Below are 23,603 nucleotides of genomic sequence, written 5' to 3' on the forward strand. Positions count from 1 at the left end.
CCTGGTCTGGGAAGATCCCACATGCCACGGAGCAACTGGGCCCGTGAGCCACAATTACTGAGCCTGCGCATCTGGAGCCTGTGCTCCGCAACAAGAGAGGCCATGATAGTGAGAGGCCCGCGCACCGCGATGAAGAGTGGCCCCCGCTTGCCACAACTAGAGAAAGCCCTCGCACAGAAACGAAGACCCAACACAGCCATAAATAAATAAATAAACAAATACTTTAAAAAAAAAAAATTTGCTCTTTGTGGAGACATACAGATGGCCAACAGGAACATGAAAAGATGCTCAACATTGCTAATTATTAGAGAAATGCAAATAAAAACTACAATGAGGTACCACCTCACAGCAGTCAGAATGGCCATGATTAAAAAGTCTACAAATAACAAATGCTGGAGAGGGTGTGGAGAAAAGGGAACCCTCCTGCACTGTTGGTGGGGATGTAAATTGGTGCAGGCGCTATGGAAGACAGTATGGATGTTCCTCAAAAAACTAAAAACAGAGTTGCCATATGATCCTGCAATCCCACTCCTGGGCATATATCTGGATAAAACTATAATTTGAAAGGATACATGCACCCCAGTGTTCATAGCAGCACTATTTACAATAGCCAAGACATGGAAAACAACCTGTCCATCGACAGGTGAATGGATAAAGAAGATGTGGTACCTATATACGATGGAATACTACGCAGCCGTAAAAAAGAGTGAAACAATGCCATTTGCAGCAACATGGATTGACCTAGAGATTATCATACTAAGTGAAGTAAGTCCGACGGAGAAAGACAAATACCGTATGATATCACTTATATGTGGAATCTAAAATATGACACAAATGAACTTATCTGTGAAACAAACAGACTAGCAGATATAGAGAACAGACTTGTGGTTGCCAAGGGGGAGACGGGGTAGGGGAGGGAATGAGGGAATGGATTGGGAGTTTGGGGTTAGCAGGTGCAAACTACTACATATAGAATGGATAAACAACAAGGTCCTACTGTATAGCACAGGGAACTATATTCAGTATCCTGTGATTAAACCATAATGGAAAAGAATATGAAAAATGTGTGTGTGTATATATATATATGTATAACTGAATCACTTGCTTGTACAGTAGAAATTAACACAACATTGTAAATCAACTATACTTAAATAAAATAATTTTTTAAAAAATTTTGCTCTTTGTCACAAAGCAGTAGTTATTTTCTAATACCTTGAGTATTATGATACTGCCGGGGGAAAAACAGAAATGTGCAAATTAGCTTATTCTGAGAAGTAAATTGATAATTTGAAGATGGAGAAGTGTGGTTCCTGTATTAAACAGAAATATAAGACTTTCTGGGGCTTCCCTGGTGGCGTAGTGGTTGAGAATCTGCCTGCCAATGCAGGGGACACAGGTTCGAGCCCTGGTCTGGGAAGATCCCACATGCCGCGGAGCAGCTAGGCCCGTGAGCCACAATTACTGAGCCTGAACAGGCGAGAGGCCGCGATAGTGAGAGGCCTGCGCACCGCGATGAAGAGTGGCCCCCCGCTTGCCGCAACTAGAGAAAGCCCTCGCACAGAAACGAAGACCCAACACAGCCATAAATAAATAAATAAATAAATAATTTAATTTAAAAGAAAAGAAATATAAGACTTTCTGAAGGTGAATCATAATTTGGGGATGTACTTGGGCAATGGATCATATCCTTGATGTTTTCAGACTTTTACCAATGAATTCTTATTTTCAGTCTTGAGAGAGACCAGATTTTATTTATAATGCTTATTTGCATGTTTTAAGTTATTTCTCTAAATAATACTGTATATTAGAGATTTAATCCCAGATCATCTGGCTTCACACTGTGCTGTTTCACTACCTTCTGCTGCCCAGGAGTTGTTAGATTTCTATTACCATCTAGTGCTCACTCTTTAGATGATCGTGTCTGTTTTGTTAAAAGTAAACATGTATAAAGCAAGCATTTCTTAGGTTACAGGCTATTATATTTAAATTTGTATTGTTTTAAAATAATATTTCCTCAACTAAAGTTGTATGTGCATCAATCCTTCAAAAAAGGAAATGTGTGTGTATGTAAGGGAATATAATTTTGCTGCTTTACAGTTACATAATGGAATGTGTTTGTTTTTTTTTTTCCTCTTTCCTAGGTTCTCTACTTTTAGAGTCCAAAATAAATCCTAATACTGCATACCAGAAACAACAGGTAAAATTTTGAAGATGTTGTGCTTTATCTTGCATATTATCCTCTCGATTTGGTGATTAAATGAAAATTTGCCATCTGATTTCTTACAATGAAAATTTTGGAGTAGATTATAAGATGCTTTGCCAGTCTAATTCTAAAATCCAGTTCTACCAATCTCTATATGTATAAAGCAATCATTTTAAATTAAAAAAAAAAACTTGCTTCAAGTTAAGCTAAGTTCTAGATATTTGACTAACAGCCTTATTCTCAAAAGTTAAAACCTAAAACGACAGTTTTCTTGTTTCTACCTGAAGAGAATTTAAAAAGTGACCACTGATGGAATAATCAGCTACTAACACAACTAAATGGTAGAAACTCCTTCCTTCACTATTGTAAATGCTAGTGCAGGAGGAACATTCATATCTCTATACAGCAACTCAGTATAAATACGAATCTTGATTACTTATATAGCCTGACTGGGACCTTATAATGATGTAACAGTTTTTTAAGAACTTTCAATTTGAGTACACTCTCTTTCTTGTATCCTTCTGATGCAAGAGATATCTGAAAGTAAATCTCTCACTTAATACTTGCAAGCACTGTCATCAAAATTGGTATTTATTCAGAATATACCCATGTAGATAATACTGAGTGCTTTACAAAGCCAGTGAAATCAGTAGCAGTTCCCTCATTGCCCTGAAGGTGCATATATAAAATAACTTAAAGTAAAATATACTACCAACACATTTATATGTATATTACTTTATAAATATATAACTTTATAAATAAATTATAAAGTGCTTTGCTTCATCATTGACCAATAAAATACTACTAGATTGAAGTTAGTTTTATTTTGCACATAAGATGAGGCCTAAAGATTGTGGCTTGCTTGAGGTCACACAGATAGTACATAGGAAGTCGGATATTTACTCCTAAATTTATTTAATGGTGATTTATTTGTCCAACAGGTATTGGTACAATATGAAATATTTTCTTGATGGTTCAGTGGTCTGTTAAATACACTTTGTTGCATTTGGTGTTCTTAAGAAAACTCTCAGGTTAGATTGCAGTGGCTGGAGACTAGAGTATTATTTGGTTTTGATATTCTATACTTAAATTCACGTTTTGAGTTTTCAGTCAGCTGAAGAGTAAAAGCACATCCTAAGAAAAAGAAAAGATCAAGTCTATTTTGAGGATGAATGAACACATCTATATGTCTTAACCTGTAGGTTGTTGGATGATAAGCAAGCAGGATGATTTGGTGAAAATTAGGCTCTTCAAGGAAAACAGAAGAGTAATTCCTAAAAATTTTCAAACTTATGAATTTGTCAAATGGATAATTAAGAGCGTATTTCTAGCTGTGCCCTGATGTAAGCCTCCAAATGATTCTGAATATACATCGTAACAGAGTAGTTGCTTACAATTGTCTTAAACTTATCTTATTACTAATGTGATAGTGGTTTTAGACTTCTTCCAATAGATCTTACCTTATTACTGGTTTTCAAAACAGTATGATCCCATTTATTTAAAGACGAAACTGAGGCCAACTGACTGATTTCTGACATGTTGATCTTACAGTGTTAATGTAAATTATTTTGAGCTGGAACAGCTACTCAGTAACTGGAACAGATTGCTTGCCTGGGATCTATGATCTCTTGAAGTTCTTGAAGATAATAAAAAGGGGTCTTTGAGCTCTTTTTTAAAATTCTGAGTAAGACTTGTGGATTTATCCTCTTAGTAATGCTGCACAGCCTAATCAGAGGATTGTTTATTTACTTCTGGCTGGCATCACTTTAGTTCAGTAAGAGACTATTGGTCTCATGATTGACAGTTAAATAATTGACTGAACAGAGTAAATATGCAACTTAGCAGACAAATTTTTAAACATGGGATCCATTTGTGTACCATAAGCGGTGTCCTTATGAGGTACTGAAAAGTATTAGAAATTACATAGATCTTTTAAGATACCTTAAAATATAGTCATGTTTCCTCCTCAATACAGGAACTTTTATCATTTCAAAAGATGCTCAGCCAGCCTTGGGTTGGCTCCTTTCAGTTACTTATTAAATTATTTTTCTTTATATTGTGTTCACATCTAATTTCTACTCCTAATTCGTCTCTTTGGACCAGTTTGAAAAAGGCTACATGGTAGCTGTTACATGAGGCTTCTTTTTCAAGTGTAACTCTCCCTAGTGCCATTCAGAAATTCTTAATATGATTCATAGATCCCTCTGGAAGAAGGCTCTTTTTTGAAATGGTTAATTGCTATGAAAGTGTATGTGTTTATTTATAGTCAGTAATTTCGAAAAGATACCTTAGACCCTTTAAATATTATACCATGCATATTGTAGGATACAGGGTATTTGTACTACAGTAAATATAAAGTGGTCTCAGTATTGTAATTGTAGTGTCTTGCTGAGATTACATCTTAGTAAAAACTGTTGAACTGTTTATTAAACTTACTATCATTAAAAAACCAAAAATTGGTATGAAATGATTAAAAGGGTGGTAGGTGGTAGGAGCAGCTTGCTTCTTGAACTTTGGTAAAAGTTAAAAAACCTCTGTCCAGGTAAATGCTCACATATTACAAATTTAGCCAATAATTTCAGGGGCATCATGGGCCTCAAGTGCCCCAGGTAAAGAACACCCGATACTGAAAATTAGAGAGGAGGAGCTATGTTTATTAATCATCCTCCTAACATGCCCTTGTTATTGAATACTCAAGACTCCCTCTTTGAGTGTTTTGACTAGAGCATAAAATGTAACTTAATGTGCAAGCAAAGGATTGACATAATGTTTAGTTTGTATCTTTTGATATATTTAGATTGTGTGCTCAATTTGTAGTGCTTTTCATATATTGGTTCAACTTCTCCTTAAGGAGAACGTTGTTTTTATTTTATAGATTGGATAAAGTGAAGTGCAAAAAGGCATTGGAAATTACTGACATCAGTGTTGCAAAAAGTTAAAAATGAGTACTGTTCTCAATTCCCTATTGCTTTGTTCATTTGCCTTATACTTTGAAGTAGTTTGTGATAATATATGTTAATCATTCAGACTTCTTTTCTCTCAAGGACACTTTGATTGTGTGGTCTGAAGCAGAAAATTATGACTTGGCCCTTAGCTTTCAAGAAAAAGCTGGATGTGATGAAATTTGGGAGAAAATATGTCAGGTAATTTTAAAAATCAGAAAATCAACATGCTTTCTTTTTAAGCATTTTGTTTTTTGCTGTGCTTTATGCTAATGCCCCAAATTTTAAATAGAGACACATTTCATATAGATCTTCTAAATTCACTGCTGTCTGTGAAAAGCTTGATTTATAGGAAAGTACAGTTTATTGACATTAATCTACCCAGCCCAGACCTTTTCTGAACTCCAGAGTTTTACATCCAGCTACCTTTGAGAGCTCCTCCATGAGTGCTAACTAGCATCTCAAATTTAATAGTCTAAAACTGAACGTAATCTCACAGAGATTTGTTCATTCTCCTAGCTATCTCTCTTATCTCAGTAAATGCCACCCAGTTGCTGAAGCCAGAAACGTGTTTATCCTTCCTTCATCCTCTATATCCATTCAGTCCCTCAATTGTAAGTCTTAAATGCATTCACTTATCTTCATTTTCATTGCTATTAGTTTACTAAGCCACCATCACTGCTTGCCTGGTTTATTGCCTTCATCCTAAATCTGTACCACAGCTGGAGTGATCTTTTTAAAAATGCAAGTCTGATCATGTTACCCCTTGTTCAGTAACTTCTTGTGGCTCTTGACTATCTCTTCAACGTCATCATGCATGTTCTCAATTGATTCTGGAATTCCCTAGTGGTTCTAGTACCTCAGTCTAGTGATAAAATCTCCACAGTCTTTTGAGAATGGTCATTTTTTATGCGCTCTGATGGCTGAAGCCACTGGTTCTTGTTATGGACTTATTTAGACCATTACATCCTAAGGACACTTTCTCTATCTTCATGTTTATTTTATCTGGAGAATAAATAACTTACAGGAGATTCTTTAATTCATTGGTTCTCAAGGTGTGGTCCTCAGACCAGCAGGATGAGCATGACCTGGGATCTGATAGAAATGCAAATTCTGAGACCCCCCCATCCCAGATCTACTGAATCAGAAACTATGAGTAGGTACCAGTAATTCTATTTTAACAAGCCCTCTAGGTCAGATTTTCTCTGTAAAGGGCAAGATGGTAAATATTTTAGGGTTTGTAGACCATACAATTTAACAGCTATTCTGTTCTGCTGTTGTACTGTGAAAGTAGCCATAGATAACACATAAATAAATGGACATCATTCTCTTCCAGTAAAATTTTATTTACAAAAACAGGTGGTGGGCCAGGTTTGGCTTGTTTGTCAACGCCTGCTTCAGGTGATTCTGATGCACCCTGAAGTTTTAAGAGCCACTGCCTTAAGAGAAGCCACAGTGCTCTTGAGGCACAGTTTCTCCTTAACTTGCAGAATTTATTTCTGCTATATAATTCTACTCAGCTGTGTTTTTCATAAATTAACCTGCCTGTTAAGCTGTCCCTTTCCTTCTCTTAACATGTGAAAAACTAACATTTGTATTTATGCTTTCTTCATGTTTTCTTTGCTTTCTGTCTCATACAGTTGTTTTTACAGCATGTTCCTCTAGATTTTTGTCATGTGGAGTTCTTCCATAGAAAGAGAAGAGATTAATGAGCTCAGGGTGGTGCTGAAAGCACCCGTTATTCAGACAAATCTTGTTCTCTTTCACCTTTCTAAGATGAACAGTCCCACCCTGGACACAATCTTTTATTAGGTCAATATTTAACTCAGACCTGGACTCAATCTGTTACTGTCATGCCTGGCTCTCCTTTAAAATTGTCAGAGCTTTATTATACTTTTCCTTAGTCTGTAACACTATAAATTTTTCCGTCATTTTCTCTTGGGGCACAAGTAGTAGTACTTGTATACTTTTCTCTACAATAACGTTCCTGGGAATCACTGTCTGCTTTGTTGTTCCTTTCTGATCTTCCCCTCCCAACTTTTACATAGTTTATGTTCAAGATGTCATTTCTCAATGACTCTTATGATCCTGTCTGTACTTCTCAATTTCTGGATCCTGGCTTATTTTGGGGAATTTACTATATTTTGTTCTCTGAGATCTTATATGTTTCTCTCTTTCTTGAACTCATTATTTTTTGATCTAGAAACATCTAAAAAATCTCCCCATTTTCTAGTACTCTCCTTGAGAGCAGTTATGTCTGGGTGCATCTCTTTTTCCTTTTTATATCTTTATGATCTTCACATTCTCACTTTCTTCATATCTGTCCAGATTGACTTCTGAGATTTATCCTTTCTCATAAGTAAAGCTCTCTCTTCTAGCTTAGTCTATTTTCCTTTTTAAATTTTCATTCTTCTATTGCTTCTCTTCTGAAAGTAAGACTGAAACATATTTGTCAGATTATTACAGTTTCACCATGTTTCCCTGAGCAGATCAAATTCCTAAACACAGGTCTTTTTGATTACCTGTTCAGCCTTTGTATTTGCAAGTTAACTCCAGAAGATGGCATTTTTCATTATAATAAGGGCTCTCATCCCTTATCATTGGTTTTGTAAACAAACCCCTACCATTTTTCTATAGGTAGAGCCATAGCTTGAATACTAGGAGTCTAAAGCTGTGATGAGATCTTATGTAATTTTAAAAAATCCAGGGCCAACTTGAGACCATGCCAGGTAAGAGTTGTGAATGTGCCTAGCCTCCTTTTAGTGGTGCTGCCCACTGGGTTAAGGTCAAGACGGTGTTGCCTTGCAGCATTTTTCTAGACTTAGTCCAGGACTTCTTCCCTTCTAGTATTCATCAACATCTCTTAACCATGCTAAGCAATTTAAGTTTGTTGGTCATTTCATATAAGGCCTAATTTTTCCATCCCTTTGCCATTCAGCTTGGCCTTTTGGGCTGGTTTAGTGGCAGTGTCTCAAATTACAGGGCCAAGATAGCAAAACTCATTTCATTCCAAAATACGTCTTTGACCTTTTGTAAAAATTTTCTTTTACCTTAAAATGTATTTAATTGTGAAGACTTATAAGTTATCTTTTTATAATTAGAGCCCCTACACTGACATAAAGTTGGGGTTTATGACAAACTTTAGAGCTTCTAGGGGATCATGAGAGGTATAGGTTTGGGTATGTAGAAAGGAGAACTTCCATGGTTTGGTTACTTTAAGCAGGTATTCTTAGGGGATAGCTCTACTACACATAGGTTGCAGTTACTTTTTATGTGGTTTTATTTTTGTGTGGGTGCACTTGTTTCCCACTCAGTTTTTCTTAATCATCATTTTGGGCTACCAACCAGCGTTTTCATACCAAATCAGTGACCTACTTTGGTCCAAAGCCAGTTTGTAAATGCTCTTGGCCCTTGGTTTCTAAATTAACTGATATTAAATATTTTTCTTATTGCTTACAATTACATATATTTTCTATGGTCACAGCATTTGTTTGAATTTTACTTAAACTTTGAAGAGTTTGGTGGCTCTACCAGAGCACAGTGCTAGGAGTATTTCTGAGATTTGCCCTGGTCTGTTGGAAAAGAGGGCCATGGATATAAAATGTGAGTGGATGTTTTACCATCAGGCCTCTATATATTATGCGTCTGCAGGGCACTCTAAGTCACAGTCACAGTTAGTTTAGTGGATCTTTAGAATGTTTCCGTTGCTGGTAAACCTTGTACTTACAAGAAAGCTCATTCCATTTCTGAACTTTGAACTTTCTTCCTTAAAATCGAAAGTGTATGTTATTTGTAGAAATGTGTTTAGAAAAGTAGGCAATTGTGTCGAGCTTTGTTTTTTTTTTAACATCTTTATTGGAATATAAATTGCTTTACAATGGTGTGTTAGTTTCTGCTGTATCACCGTGAATCAGCTATACATATATCCCCATATCCCCTCCCTCTTGCATCTCGCTCCCACCCTACCTATCCCACCCCTCTAGGTGGTCACAAAGCACCGGTGTCAAGTTTGAAGACTTAAAGTTTGTCTAGTCTTAAACTTGAAAATTATCATTATAGTTTTCTTATAACATCTCTTGTATCTAAGAATATCATTTAGATTTGCTTTGATTATATTTTGTCAGCTATCATAAATCTTGTTTACTAGGTTCAAGGAAAGGACCCATCAGTGGACATCACTCAGGACCTTGTAGATGAGTCTGAAGAGGAGCGTTTTGATGATATGTCATCGCCAGGTTTAGAATTGCCATCTTGTGAATTAAGTCGCCTTGAGGAAATTGCAGAACTTGTGGCATCATCTTTACCTTCCCCCCTGCGTCGTGAAAAACTTGCACTAGCACTGGAAAATGAGGGTTACATTAAAAAGCTCTTAGAGCTTTTTCATGTGTGTGAGGATTTGGAAAATATTGAAGGACTGCACCACTTGTATGAAATTATCAAAGGCATCTTCCTCTTGAATCGAACTGCTCTTTTTGAAGTTATGTTCTCTGAGGAATGTATAATGGACGTCATTGGATGCTTAGAATATGATCCTGCTTTATCACAACCACGAAAACATAGGGAATTTCTAACAAAGACAGCCAAATTTAAAGAAGTGATTCCCATATCAGATCCTGAGCTGAAACAAAAAATTCATCAGACATACAGAGTTCAGTATATACAAGACATGGTTCTACCTACCCCTTCAGTCTTTGAAGAAAATATGTTATCAACACTTCACTCTTTTATCTTTTTCAATAAGGTAGAAATTGTTGGTATGTTACAGGTGAGTTAGATCATTCTTGTTTTTCCTACTTAAAAAGATACTGATTGCCTTCAGCAGAAATAATTTTCTGTTCCTTTTAGGCATCCAAATTGAATTTTAATTTTTGTCTAAAGGTATGTATTTTGGTGATACTACAAGAGATTATAATATATAATACTGTGGGACCAGAAGGTTGTGTTGGATTAGGTATGATAAATGTAATTTTTTTTAAAAAAATCTAGCTTGAAGAAATTATAGGAAAAGGATCTTAATGAAATGCTTGAATGTGGAATTTTAGGGATATTAATCTATCAGTTATGCATAGAACAGAATAGATTGGAAGCGGAAAGAAAAAGAAGCCAAGAAATATGTCATTATTATAGAATACAAATTCTATAGCATTTATAGAACTCCCAGGTAATTATTTATTAGAGGTACAGCAGATGTTGGCAAGTTATAGCTGCATGTCTCCCTACCAGAAGGCATGCTTTTGTGAGAGTGTGGGGAGGTTAGGCTTGAGTATGAGTTTCAGCTCTGCCTGTCACTTAATAGCTATGTGGCTTGGGCAACTTTCTTAATCTCTTAAAGCTTCAGCTTCCTGATCTTAAGTTGGTGATATTAGTACCTACCCTATAAGGTCATCTGAAGATTAAATCAGATGCATGCTTATAAAGCATTGAACATGATACAAGACTCTTGAGTATTATTTTAAAGTATCTATTAATAATTGCCTATTAAACTCCAAATTTTCTTTTTATAGTATGCCCAGTCTCTCAGGTGTGGTGTGTTAGGGTGCTTGCATCAGAACTGCCTAGGATGCATCCTGGATTCTGCACATAACACACAATCCAAATGTCTGAGCTGGCCGGTAATCTGCATTTGTAAATACTCCCAAAGTCAGAGAATCTCTCAGTAAATTATCCCATGGTGCATGAATTAGTCTAGTCCAGTTGAAATATAAGTTTGCATAGTGCAAAGATTTGTGAGTCACACACTTCCTGTGTGTTTTGTTTCTTTATGCCCAAGATATTGTAATAATAACAGCTATGTGATATGATTTGAAAGCTATTGTAAGACCTTACCTCAGATCTACAAATAAAATAATTATTTGAAACCTGGATTTGAATTTAAAAAAAAGAGGCAAATAAATGTCAGTAAGAGCTGCTTGGTAGCACATGTTATGAGTAAAACAGTAAATTTAATTTTTGTCTGTTCCTTTTTAGAAAATTGCTGTATTTTCAGTGACCCTGGTTTTATCACCGTAATATATATATATGAATTTAGATAGAAAAGTCAATTTTACCAAAACTGCTTTCCTGAAGCTAATGATTAAGTTCAGTTCACGTTGATTAATTTGACATGTTTTCCATTCATTTAAGACAGACAAATAATATAGGCAATACAGTCTGGTAAGTACAACAGTATTCCTTGACATAGTGTATTGTGATTGATAATGAAAGAAGGGTGTTCTGGTACCAATTTTCATTTGTTCTTTGCTAAGGAACCTAGTTCTTGCTAGCTACCAAATAGATCCTCTGCTCTGGTCTAGTTTTGATTCCTGGTTTCCTTGGATAGTCCTAAGCACTACTGGTCCTTTTCTTTAGCTCCACATGGTTCTCATTTTGTTATACAGGGATTTGTCACTTCTTTGTTTTCTTGGTCTTCAGACCTGTAAAATGCCAGTTTTACTCATTAAGTATGAATAATTTCAAATTGTTAAGTCTTTGTTTCCCTACAATATGCTCTGTAAAATGCAGGCTGCCAATGCTGTAGGTCTTTCTGTTTCTCTTGATGCTGAGCATTTATATTCAAAGTGCTGCTATGAAGGAAGGAGAGTTTTACAAATTTTTTGACAAAGAGTAATTAAAGCAGGTTCTTACCCACCTTGTACACAGTCATAACCCTTACTGTTGACTGATTCTTTGTAATACTGTTGAACCTTCTTAATTCTCTGTACTTCGCAGCAGTTCAGAGACTCTTTTTTAATCATTTGATTTCCATTTGGTGGGATATATTATGTCTGAGATGGATCTTGATATTGGATGCCATTTGAGGTGTGGCCTATTTGTACACTGCAGAAAAAGTAAAGGTGGGAATAGCCAAACTAATTTAGTGTCACAGACAATGTTTCTTGAGCACCTGCAGCAGTGAATAAGGGGTTTATAAACTAGTGGGAGATACACACATACATACGTACATACACATATACATGTATATATATACACACACAAACACTATATATATATATACACACACACGCATACATATATACATTTAGGCTTAGGCATGTCTGTAGGGCATGTAGTGTTGAATTTATTTCTACTAGCTGAGATAGTATGGAATTAAAATAAAACAAAATCTTAACTAAAAATAGTGACAAAAAATTGAACAGGCAATCAGGAAGGCTCTACCAACCTACCTGCTAACTGATTGGGCTTTGGGTAAATTTCTTAATCTGTCTCAATTATAAAATAAGGAGGTAAGATAACATAACATATGAGGTTATTTCCAAGTTCTGTACTCTAACTTTTACATGCCCAGATGAGTATCCTCTGAGAGTATCTTTTGAATCATTTCCAAAATAATTTAATACATTTTAATTTAATATAGAGTAATTTAATAATGTATTAAATTATTTTGTATGTCTGTAGGTGGATAGCTTCAAATAATAGATGTTTCTTTAAAAGTTCTGAATTGAGCTTTTTATATAATTGAATCATTTCTGTTTTTAAAACATGAAGGAAGTTTTATCTTTGAGTGATTGTAGAACCTTAACTTCTAAAGTTAAGATTATGAAACCCTATGAAAATCACGGGTCTACAGACCATGTTTGTTTTTGTAATAAAGTTTTATCTGAACACAGCCATACTTGTTCATTGACATTGCCTATGGCTGCTTCCTACTATAACGGCAGAATTGAGTAGCTGTGGTAGAGTCCGCAAAGCCTAAAATGTTTATAATGTGGCCCTTAACTAGACTTAGGAAATAGAGCCTTGCCGAAATATAAAGGATAATCTTTCTGTATAAATCCCCAATTTATCCTTTAATAGTTTTTTCCTTCTCTTTTAAAAAACAGCATTGCCAATACCATCTTCCCCTTTTCCAGTTGTTGCAATTTATATCTTCTGTATTAGCGTCTTGAAAATATATTATACTCTTACTATTAGCATAATTAATTTATCCTTTGATTTCACAGGAAGATGAAAAATTTCTGACAGATTTGTTTGCACAGCTAACAGATGAAGCAACAGATGAGGAAAAAAGACAGGAATTGGTAAGAAATTTGATATTATGGAGGGCATGAAGCTAAAACAACACACCTTTTATATTCACTTATCCTTTTGCCTAATTTCAGGTTAACTTTTTAAAAGAATTTTGTGCGTTCTCCCAAACGCTACAACCTCAAAACAGAGATGCTTTTTTCAAGACTTTGTCAAACATGGGTATATTACCAGCTTTAGAAGTCATCCTTGTAAGTTTGTTTCTCCTTATACTTAATTACCATCATATTTTTAATCCACAAAATAGTATATTTTTTAATGTAGCATGCAACTGTTTGATTATAGCCAATATTTAATATCAGTTGTGTATTACATAAAGTTAAAAAGCTATAAAATTCTAGTATTAGAGAGTCCTTGCAGAGAGTACTGAAAGGACAGAGGAATTTTCCATATTTTTAATATCAATAATTTGTTAACTTTGCAGCCTATTAGTTGAAATGTTAAAGTAGAAAAAAAACAGGAATAAAAGTAAGTGTAACTTTATCCATAGAACAAGAATTTTACATAAGCAGAGTTTCCTTGAACTCTCTTTTTATTCAAATGTTTTCTTATAATTTGTTAGGTTTTGGATTTATATAGCTGCAAGTTCCATATTTTTATTATTATAGGAGAAATAAGTGCTTTTTATCTGCAGGGCATGGATGATACACAGGTGCGAAGTGCTGCTACTGATATATTCTCATACTTGGTTGAATATAATCCATCCATGGTACGAGAGTTTGTCATGCAGGAGGCACAACAGAATGATGATGTAAGTAAGAAGTTAACAGAGCAAAAAATAACCAGCAAGGTAAATATTATTTGCACTAACAGTAAGTATTTATACATGGGAAGCTATAACTGTATTTATTATTCATTTCTTAAAGATTTAAATAGTTGATGTTTGAGAAAAGTATAGCCATAATATCATGGCTTATTCTTCCCCAAACTGGCTCCTGTCTCAGTTTATAAATTGTCTTACAGCAGTTATTTGTTAATGCTCAACTTAAATTTCTTTAAAAATTTTTGAGATTGTTTCTTAATTCAGAAGTTAATGTGCTATGTTGTGTTGTTTAAATCATTTAATCAATAAATTGTTCTATATGTGGAATTATGAATAACTTACCTAGGAAAACATTGGCTTTGCTAGGGTTAGAGTCTCAAAATCATCAAGAATGATGAAGCACATTCCTTTGGAAAGTGTTTAGGGTGCTTTCTTTACTGCCTAACCATAGGGAACAAGCTGTTGTGTTGTGTGTACACATACACACACACACACACACACACACACACACACACACACACTCACACTCACTCACTCACTCACTCACTTACCCACCCATCAGTTTCAGAGTCAGTGAGAGAATGTATCCTGGTGATGTGAAAGGTTCTCCCAGAGTCTGTGGTACATGGCATATGTGGAAGCCGTAAATGTGTGTGCTCTGTTTTCTTTTCAGATAATTAAACCTATCATCCTGATTTTTTATTTTCTCTTTCCCCCATAAAATCTCGGAAGTAACTTTTTACTTAAGAACAAACTAAGATATTCTGCCCTCAAACAGAGGGGGTAAAAAGACAACCTCTTAGAAAAAAATATATGTAGAATTCCAGCTTATCATATTTTTACAAAATGAGAAAATAGACTTTTTAAAGAGATCGTAATATGTTGTGATGTCAAAATGAAGTGGAATGCCTAGTAACTTCTATATTTAACACTTGTTTAAAAAATTGTAATGTCAGGGTAGGTGCAGGAAGTGCCAGTTTGAACTGTTGAATATTATGTCACATTTTGCTTTTATAAAACAGTCCTATCTTGAAAACCAAAAAATATATATATATTAAAAATAAAGGCTATTCTTGTTGGCGCTGTAACCCACTAGTTGAACATACATTGATGTACTTCATTCCTATGCAGTAGTCTTCTTGATTCCCAGTCTTGATTGTTATTTCCATGTATGTCTGCATTTTCTCTGTCTATCCTACCATTGCATATATAGGCAAGAGCAGGGATTTTTCTCACTGAATGCCTCTCAATTTTTCCTCTTCAGCCAGGAAAACCAGTCATAGTAGAGCATCAGGAAAACTAAGTCAATTTTGTATGTCATTTGGAATATCTATAATATACTTGTTCTCCTGTGTGCTCTCTAAATAACGTAATCTTGTTTGCCCCAATTTCAGACATTCAGGTACCAACTAATTTTTTCTTAAATTTATTTTAAATGGAAACTTTATATCATTTCCATAAATGGAGAATAGATGCAGTTATCATCTGCCATAAATAGAAGGAATCTATAAAAATGCAGTGAAAGAACAGTGTTATAAATTCTAGCTAAACATTCTTACTGTTAAAGCCCATTAGCTTTCTTCAGAAGGGAGATTTTGTTATCCAGAGGTGTAAAAGATCTGTTAGCACCAAACTGAAACTTTGTTTTTATTTTAATCGGGATTTAAAGATAAATCCCCTTGATTAAAGATAAATTCTTTTTGGTACTATTTGTGTAATGTGCCTATACCATACTTTTGGAAAACTGCTCTGTATCCATTAAAGAAGTCAGTCAAACATTTCATTTTGTTTGCAGTTAACAAGATAGCCATAACTAGGTATAATGCTGTAGCATGTCTCATAGTATATGCTTTTTCCATTCCCTCCTATAATAAGTGATCCTTATTATGTGTATTTTTCTCACCAGGATATTTTGCTCATCAACCTCATTATAGAACATATGATTTGTGATACAGACCCTGAACTTGGAGGAGCAGTCCAGCTTATGGGCCTCCTTCGAACATTAGTTGACCCAGAAAACATGTTAGCTACTGCCAATGTAAGCCACGGGCATTTTTCTCTTTTTCATACTAGTATAATTTTTATTGCTGGTAGGAACCAATGCAGTTAAAGTTCATGGAAGTGTTTTCAATTCCTTAGAAAACAGAAAAGACTGAATTTCTGGGTTTCTTCTATAAGCACTGTATGCATGTCCTTACTGCTCCCTTACTGGCAAATACAACAGAAGACAAACCTAGCAAAGGTAAGATTATACAGGTTGGTAGTTAAGTTCTTTGTTCTTGAATTCTGAAACTCAAAAAGTTGGTGTTAACCTAGAGGTCTACTAATATATTTTCAAAAGAGGTAATTTCAAGGTAAAATTTCTTTTAAAAGTGCTATAATCAGAGGTAATAGAACTGTGAAAGAAGATACTAGAGATAATTTTTTGCTTTCAGAATTTTAAAACAATTTTTTTTATTAAAGCAATATTTGTATTTAGTTTGCATTTATATGTATGAAACAAATAGAAGGAAGAAGCTATTAGAAGATTCATTTTATTTGTACTCCAAGTGTGTAGATACAGAGCAGAGCTTGTGCTTAGTATTAAGCAGTTTTTCTTTGCATTGAGGATTATTCCACGGTAGGATTATTTATTTCTGCATTTTATTCCTTTAGCTTTGTGTGTGTGTGTTTGATTTAGAAAATAGTTTTTGGGTCTTCATTGGGAAATTCCTTATTGAAGCTTTGAGAATAAGTAAGTTATTTTGTCATATGAATTATCAATATAGTATATTTAACTTATGACACCACTTAGAAAAAAAATGTTAAATTTACCTTTTTTAATGACTCTAGAATCAAGTCTTGGAAATGTGATACTAATTTTTCCTGTCTACTTTATTCATAGTAGGTAAAGCTTGAGGCTTCTTTCCAAACCCACATATTCAATTCATCAAACATTTATTGAGAACCCACTGTGTGGAAGGCACTGTGCTATATATATAATCTTTAGGGGTTAAATGGGGGAAATAAAAACAGTGAGTAAAACGGTTTTGGAGGCTTACTGCCTGGTGAGGAAGATAAGCCAGTAATTATAATTCAGCATGGACTCATGTGTAGTAAAAGGAGGCACAAAGCACACGAATCAAAGGAGCAGAGAGAGTAGTTCCATCAAAGCCAGATGATGTGTGGTAGGAGGACCTCCTGTGATACCTGTATATCCGTTGAGGGACATAAGACATGGTAGAGCATTCCTGCCCTTTGGAATAAAACAGATCTAATAGATTTGTATCCCAGTTTGCCTTACTAATAACATTTGACACCTGGGTCTTGTGACACTAATTCTTCACAGAGTTATTTAAATTAAATGTGAAAAAATGGAAAGCACAGTTCTTGGTACATGGTAGGCATTCAATAAATGTTAGTTCCCTTTTCCTTAACTTTAACATATTTGGGTTAATAGAAGGGATTTTACTTGATTGGAATTCGGATTCTTACATTTGGGGAGGAAAAGAATATAAGCCATTAAATATAATTGTGTCTGTTTTGTTTTGTTTAGATGATTTTCAGACTGCCCAGTTGTTGGCACTTGTATTGGAATTGTTAACATTTTGTGTGGAGCACCATACCTACCACATAAAGAACTACATTATTAATAAGGACATTCTCCGGAGAGTGTTAGTTCTTATGGCCTCGAAGCATGCTTTCTTGGCATTATGTAAGTGTTGCTTCTGGTAGAATTACTTACTGTCTGTATATTATTATTGTTATCTTTCGGTCTTATTGCCTGAGAAGAAAAGATCACTGCTTTCAGGAGACCAAGGTTCTAATACTAAACTACACTGATAATGTACTTTTGCCACATTTTGAGCAGGTGATTTTCCTGACTCTTCTTTCTCAATATACAGTAAAGGGGTTAGAGTGTACCTACAAAATGTATTAAAGTATTATTAAAATGGCACCTTAAATCATTTTATTTACCGTATTTATTTATTTTTGACTTTATAGATATAGCATGACAATCACAAATTAGACATTCTTGTGAGACTAGAGTCTCACACTGAGTCATGAAGAATACATTCGTAATTTGGAAAACATAGCTAATAGCACCGAGTTTCCAAAATAACATTTTTTCTCAGTTACAGAATGCCTAGCACAAATGCCTGCAGATGGTCCATTCATTCATTCCACAAATATTTTTCCCCCAGCTTTACTGAGACATATTTGACATATTACATTGTGTGTACCTCAGATATTTTAGAGAAGGGGTGACAAACCACAGCTGTGGCCAAATCCAGTCCATGGTCTGTTTTTGCACAACCTGCAAAGTGAAAAATAGTTTCTATGTTTTTAAAGCATTGTTCAAAAAAAAAAGCTACAGAGACCGTATGTGGCCCACAAAGCCTTTATGGGAAAGGTTTGTCACCTCTCTTAGAGCAACGGATAGTCTTTTAACAAGGCTGTTCTTAGTTATACATGTTTTTCAAAAGTTGACTTTCACTGTATTCTTAAGACCCTAGTTTACAGAAGTAAAACATGTTTCTGAATTAGAAATAGGTTAACCCAGAATATTCTTCATCATGTAGCAGTCAGCCTTCTTTGGTAAGTTGGCACACCAATTTTAGAGTACCCTAGAGGCTCAATAAGAGATGTCTGTTGGTAACTAACTCTTTTTGGCCTTTTGGTTTTTATGGGTAGGTTTGGTTTTGTTGTTGTATAAAGGCATCATAATTAGAGGCCTGAACATATACATCCATTTTTGCTGTCTTTTTTTACTTCATTTTAAATTGTTTTGCTTGGGAATTCCCTGGCGGTCCCCAGTCAGTGGTTAGGACTCTGCACTTTCACTGCCGAGGGCCTGGGTTCATTACCTGGTCGGGGAACTGAGATCCCACAAGCTGTGCAGCGCAGCCAAAAACAATGTTTTGCTTAATTGACTTTTAAAATATCCTTAAATTATGAAAACATTGTTTATAAGGATATTTCTGACATTGATTTATTCTATCAACATTTTATCTTTAAAATGGTTTTCAAAATAGAAAGTCTAATGCATTTTTCTTAGAAGGAAACCTATTAGGGTGACAGTTGTTATGTTGAATTAGTTTTTCAGTCTGGTGTACACACTGCAGTATGAACTGAGAATACATGTGGTCAGATGTTTTTCAGCCAAAAGGAATAGTGCATATAAAGGGCTCTTAAACTCATATTCATTTTCCTTATAAACCTATCATAGCAAAAGTGAGAGTCCCAAAGCAAGTTGAGAGGAAGTTAATAATGAACACTTCTTTGTTCTTTCATGTCAGCATAGAAGGTTTTGTTTGAGTGTGGGAAGGGGAGTTTGAGCAGATGGGACAGAATGGGAAAACTGAATAAATTAATAAATTAATCAGTTTTATTTCAATAAATTTAACACCCACTACCATGTTTTATTGATTCTAAGATATGCATTTATCATCTCTCAAATCAAGGTGAGTCTTAAAACTAATGGCATGTCATTATGATTGGTAGCTTTTTTTCTTTGGATTGTCTTCTTAGTAGTAGAAAGGAAGGTTTTTTGCGATCAGTGGCATCTTACATTTGATGACGTATGATGCATACCTAGTATTAGGAAAAAGATGATTAAGACCTGAAGTCAGTTGTCAAGTGGCTCAGAGTTCATTAGGAGGAGATAGTCTGTAAATACCAAAACAACATCAAAAGCACTATATCGAGGTGTGTTTGGATGTATAGTGGAAATGATTTATTCTCCCTGAATGAGGCAGATCAGGAAAATCTTGCAAAAAGAAGTAAAGTAAGTTGTGTCTTGATCATGGGAGAGTGTGAAATTCTTGGTTGAATACACAATTCAGATGAACAAATGTGAAAGTGTGGTGTGTTAGAGGTTTGGTATAGGTAGAACACATGAGTCTAGTGGGAGAGTGGCAGAAAAGGGAAAGGCCTTTTCTTTAGTCCTTCATCTCATTTTGCTTACAGTATTGCAAAGAAAATGTCTCACAGTTCAGTGAGAACTATGAAGAGAATCATGACAAATTAATGAGTTTATATTGTAGGAAATTAAGCATGCTAGCAAAAATCTTAGTTATGTTTTATTATTGTTAATATTTTCCAAACTAAGTTAGGTTATCATTAATTAAACCTTACTCTTTCTCAAATGATTCTCAGTGTGGCTTTCTTCCCAGGATTAAGAGAATGAGTAGCTTCTGAAAGAAGATGCCAGTCATTAGGAATGCACTCTTTAGGACTGGCTATACAGTAGGAGTTTTTATCAAGGATTTCTAAAAGAACTAAGCATAAATTTGCGGAGATTTAATATCTATTCAGTCTTAGAAAAGAGTACATTAAAATATTAAGTATAGTTTTAGTTTTTTTTTTTAAGGGAGATTTTATAAGTAAATTTAGATGTTGTCCACTTGTAAAGACAAAAGATTGGTTAAATGTACACAGTTTGGGGACTTTGAATTTTTTATATCTGCTGCTTCTTAATTATTATACTTGTATCATATTTAAAGACAATGTAATCAAGTCTGTGAGTGAGAACAGCCATCCTATTTAGTCTTTATAGGTTAGATATGTATGTGTATATACACACAGACACACACACACACACACAGTTTTATTGTCTTGGCCTTTACCAGATTCTTGGATCTTAAATTGTAGCTTTTTAGCTCATACCTATATGTTGTCTGGCTGTTTTTTAAAATATGGAAATCTATAAGAAGAATGAAGTAAAGAAAAATTTTGTGGTAGATGCTTTTATTCAGCTATCATTAGTTACATATGCGGCAAAAAGTTTCAGACTTACATAAAATGTCATGTTGTGTAAGGTAAAGATGTAGTATTTGTTTTAGAGATGAGTGAAACTAAGCGTAAGAGATTCCTGGCATGTTAATAAAGGTTCGAGATGTGAGTGGAAGCAGAGTGCACTTTTACACTGAAAATCCTACATTTGTGCTAACTTGACCTATCGCAAAAGCTTTCTCTAATCTCCTTCGAGCAACTTGACTTCATTAGAACTCACTGGTAAATTTTTGAAAGTAACTTTATTCAACAGCAAGAATAGTGGCTGGATATTTTTCATGCAAATTTCTTTTTGGGGAGAGGTTTGGGTGGAAATGACACGATTCTTGATATAAATAAATGAGGGCAAATGAAGAGCAAAACAAAGCCCATTAGAATTACCTTCTATCTACCTTAGCAGTTTCTGAACAAAACTGCTCTTGAGGAGATGGCAGTGGTGCCAGCTGCATACTCTGGTCTTAGTGAGTTCTAGGAAGGGAGTTTTCTTTTCACTTACCCGGGAACTGCATGCAGACCACAGGGTTCAATTAGTGTGTGTTATGGTAGGACACAAGTCTTCACAAAGCCTGCAAAGTTGGAGTAACAATTTTTAAAATAACAGCACTTGCCTTAATTACTAAAAGCTTAAAATTTGGCCTATTAGCATGAGCTCTAAAGTATTGATTTTTATTCTAACAAGTGGAACTGCCTAAGTTCCTTTATCAAGTAACATTAAAAAAAAAAAAAAAAAAACAAGCTCTCAAATCATTGTTTTGGGAAAATAAACCCTTATTAGGCTTTGACTTATCACAAAGAAAGATGATGCTTATTGTTTAAAATGTCTTATTTCACCATGCTTATGTATTTGAAAATACTCAGTAGTTTAAAAAATAAAATGCAATTACTCTTCTATAAACTATTTTGAACTCCCTGCCCAGAGTGTCTCTTTAGTAAGAGACACTGTTAAAGAAGTTGGATTGTTAAGGCAGTTTATAATCAACTGTACCTAATTGGGCATTCACTTGTGGACCTCTTTTCTGCCAACTAAAGAAAAATTGAGCTGCTTTACTCCTCTGCCTTCCTACCCAGAAACCGTGTCAGCATGGTTGCCTGGCTACCTGCTCATGAAGGACTTGATTAATAACAAATTGGCAATTTAACGAGCCACTTCCATGATCTCCAAAGAAACCAAAATACAAACACAATATTTAATCTTGCCAACCGAAGACGATGTGACTGCATGAAGTGAGTATGCTTTTTTGAACTGTTTACAGTAACTGGGGCATTAACTTACTGATAATTCCATTAGGTAAAGAGGGCTTTGTTGAAGTCTAGCTGTCTGAGTATATTTGGATCTTGACGAATGGTGACTTAAGTAACTCCCCATACCTCAAGATGTAAATATACCTTTTAATCTGTAAGTTAAAGCCTAATTAATTGTAAAAAGGAAAACTAGGGAAAAAAAATAAAAAGCATACTCGCTGCAGTAAGCATAGAGGACCACATTTTAAAAACATCCTCTAAATTGATTCCTAAACTCTGGGAAGGCAAATTTTGGGTCATGCAGATTTCTGTGGGTTTATGGCACTTCTACAAACACATCCAAAAACAAATCAATGTAAACACCATTAACCCTGATACAAAATAATAAAAGCGTCCAAAAATAAGGAAGATAAAATTATAGAGTGGATTGCCCTAATAAAACAATGTTTTTTCTATTGTTTTGAAGGTATATACAAAAGGATATATTTGGAATTTTCTCATCTTAAGTAGTATGATAGGTTAATTCATTTATTAGCCCTATCTTAGCTCTAATTTCAGATGTAAAGTACATTTTGGTAATCAGTAACTTATTTCCAGAATTCTTCTGGCTCTCTAAGACTTGTGTTCTATGATGATGACATACACTGCTTTTAGAATACATTTTTCTGATAACCTTTTTGTAATCCTTATCTTTAGGTTCATACTTCTGGAAGCAGTAACTTATTACTGCATGAAGAACTATGTTTATTTAACAGGTTTTTTTGTAATTCTAAAATTTGAAGATATGGTATGTAATTTGAACAACAATGCCTCTGTGTTTCAGGTGCTCTTCGTTTTAAGAGAAAGATTATTGGATTAAAAGATGAGTTTTACAACCGCTACATAATGAAAAGTTTTTTGTTTGAACCAGTAGTCAAAGCATTTCTCAACAATGGATCCCGCTACAATCTGATGAACTCTGCCATAATAGAAATGTTTGAATTTATTAGAGTGGTAGGTTCTATACTTTTTCGTTAGAATTTTGGTTTTGTTTGAGAAAATCAAATATGCATTGTTGGTATTTTGGTTTATTTGAGATTATTATATTTGGAGAGAATTTTTGAAAGAAAACCAGTGTTACCAAAAGCTTATGAGATTCAATTTGAACTAACAAAAAACAAAATAATCTCTCTCAGCAGCTAGTTTCAGACTATCTCAGGATAGTTTGAAAACTGATTTAACACTGTCATGGTAGTCATTTTAAGAAAGTAAAATTATGGTTGACATAAGTATTTGGATGTGTTTTTTGTTTGTTTTGTTTTTAACTTTGAGGTTTTTTGAATTTTTCTTGACATTCCTCCATATGTCTCTAAAGAGCAAACTTCATTCTTTAATGATATAGTAGGCTAGTAGTTCTCAAACATTGGTGTGTCTCAGAATTATCTGTGGCATGCTTTTTAAAAATTTCAGTAAAATAAACGTAACAAAATTTGCCCTTTTAACCATTTTTTAAAGTGTACAGTTCACTGGCGTTAAGTGTATTCACATTGTTGTGCAATCATCACTGCCCTCCATCTCGAGCACTTTTCTGTAGTGTGATTTTAAATATATATGCCTAGGCACCACCCCAGACTTAGCAAATGAGAATCATCTAGGGTAGGACCTGAGCATTTAC

At 34.7% G+C, this 23,603-nt stretch overlaps 1 protein-coding gene across 8 annotated transcripts in view; it reads left to right on the forward strand.

Moving 5' to 3' along the window:
- The window catches only part of PPP4R3A (protein phosphatase 4 regulatory subunit 3A), a 41,617-nt gene that overhangs the window by 12,720 nt on the left and 5,294 nt on the right, over positions 1–23,603 (forward strand). For 4 of the 8 annotated variants that reach the window (XM_082384512.1, XM_082384511.1, XM_082384514.1 and 1 more), the window contains exons 2-11: positions 2,142–2,197; positions 5,248–5,346; positions 9,293–9,910; positions 13,086–13,163; positions 13,245–13,361; positions 13,805–13,960; positions 15,840–15,971; positions 16,073–16,175; positions 17,469–17,627; positions 22,773–22,942. In XM_082384512.1, coding sequence (XP_082240638.1) covers positions 2,142–2,197; positions 5,248–5,346; positions 9,293–9,910; positions 13,086–13,163; positions 13,245–13,361; positions 13,805–13,960; positions 15,840–15,971; positions 16,073–16,175; positions 17,469–17,627; positions 22,773–22,942 — 1,688 coding nt within the window. Of the gene's footprint in view, positions 1–230; positions 766–2,141; positions 2,198–5,247; positions 5,347–9,292; positions 9,911–13,085; positions 13,164–13,244; positions 13,362–13,804; positions 13,961–15,839; positions 15,972–16,072; positions 16,176–17,468; positions 17,628–22,772; positions 22,943–23,603 lie in introns of those variants that run through there. The other 4 variants (XM_082384517.1, XM_082384513.1, XM_082384515.1 and 1 more) reach the window with 4 other exon arrangements.

The sequence above is a fragment of the Balaenoptera borealis genome (assembly GCF_965194805.1).
Source record: "Balaenoptera borealis genome assembly, chromosome: 3".
NCBI lineage: Eukaryota > Metazoa > Chordata > Mammalia > Artiodactyla > Balaenopteridae > Balaenoptera > Balaenoptera borealis.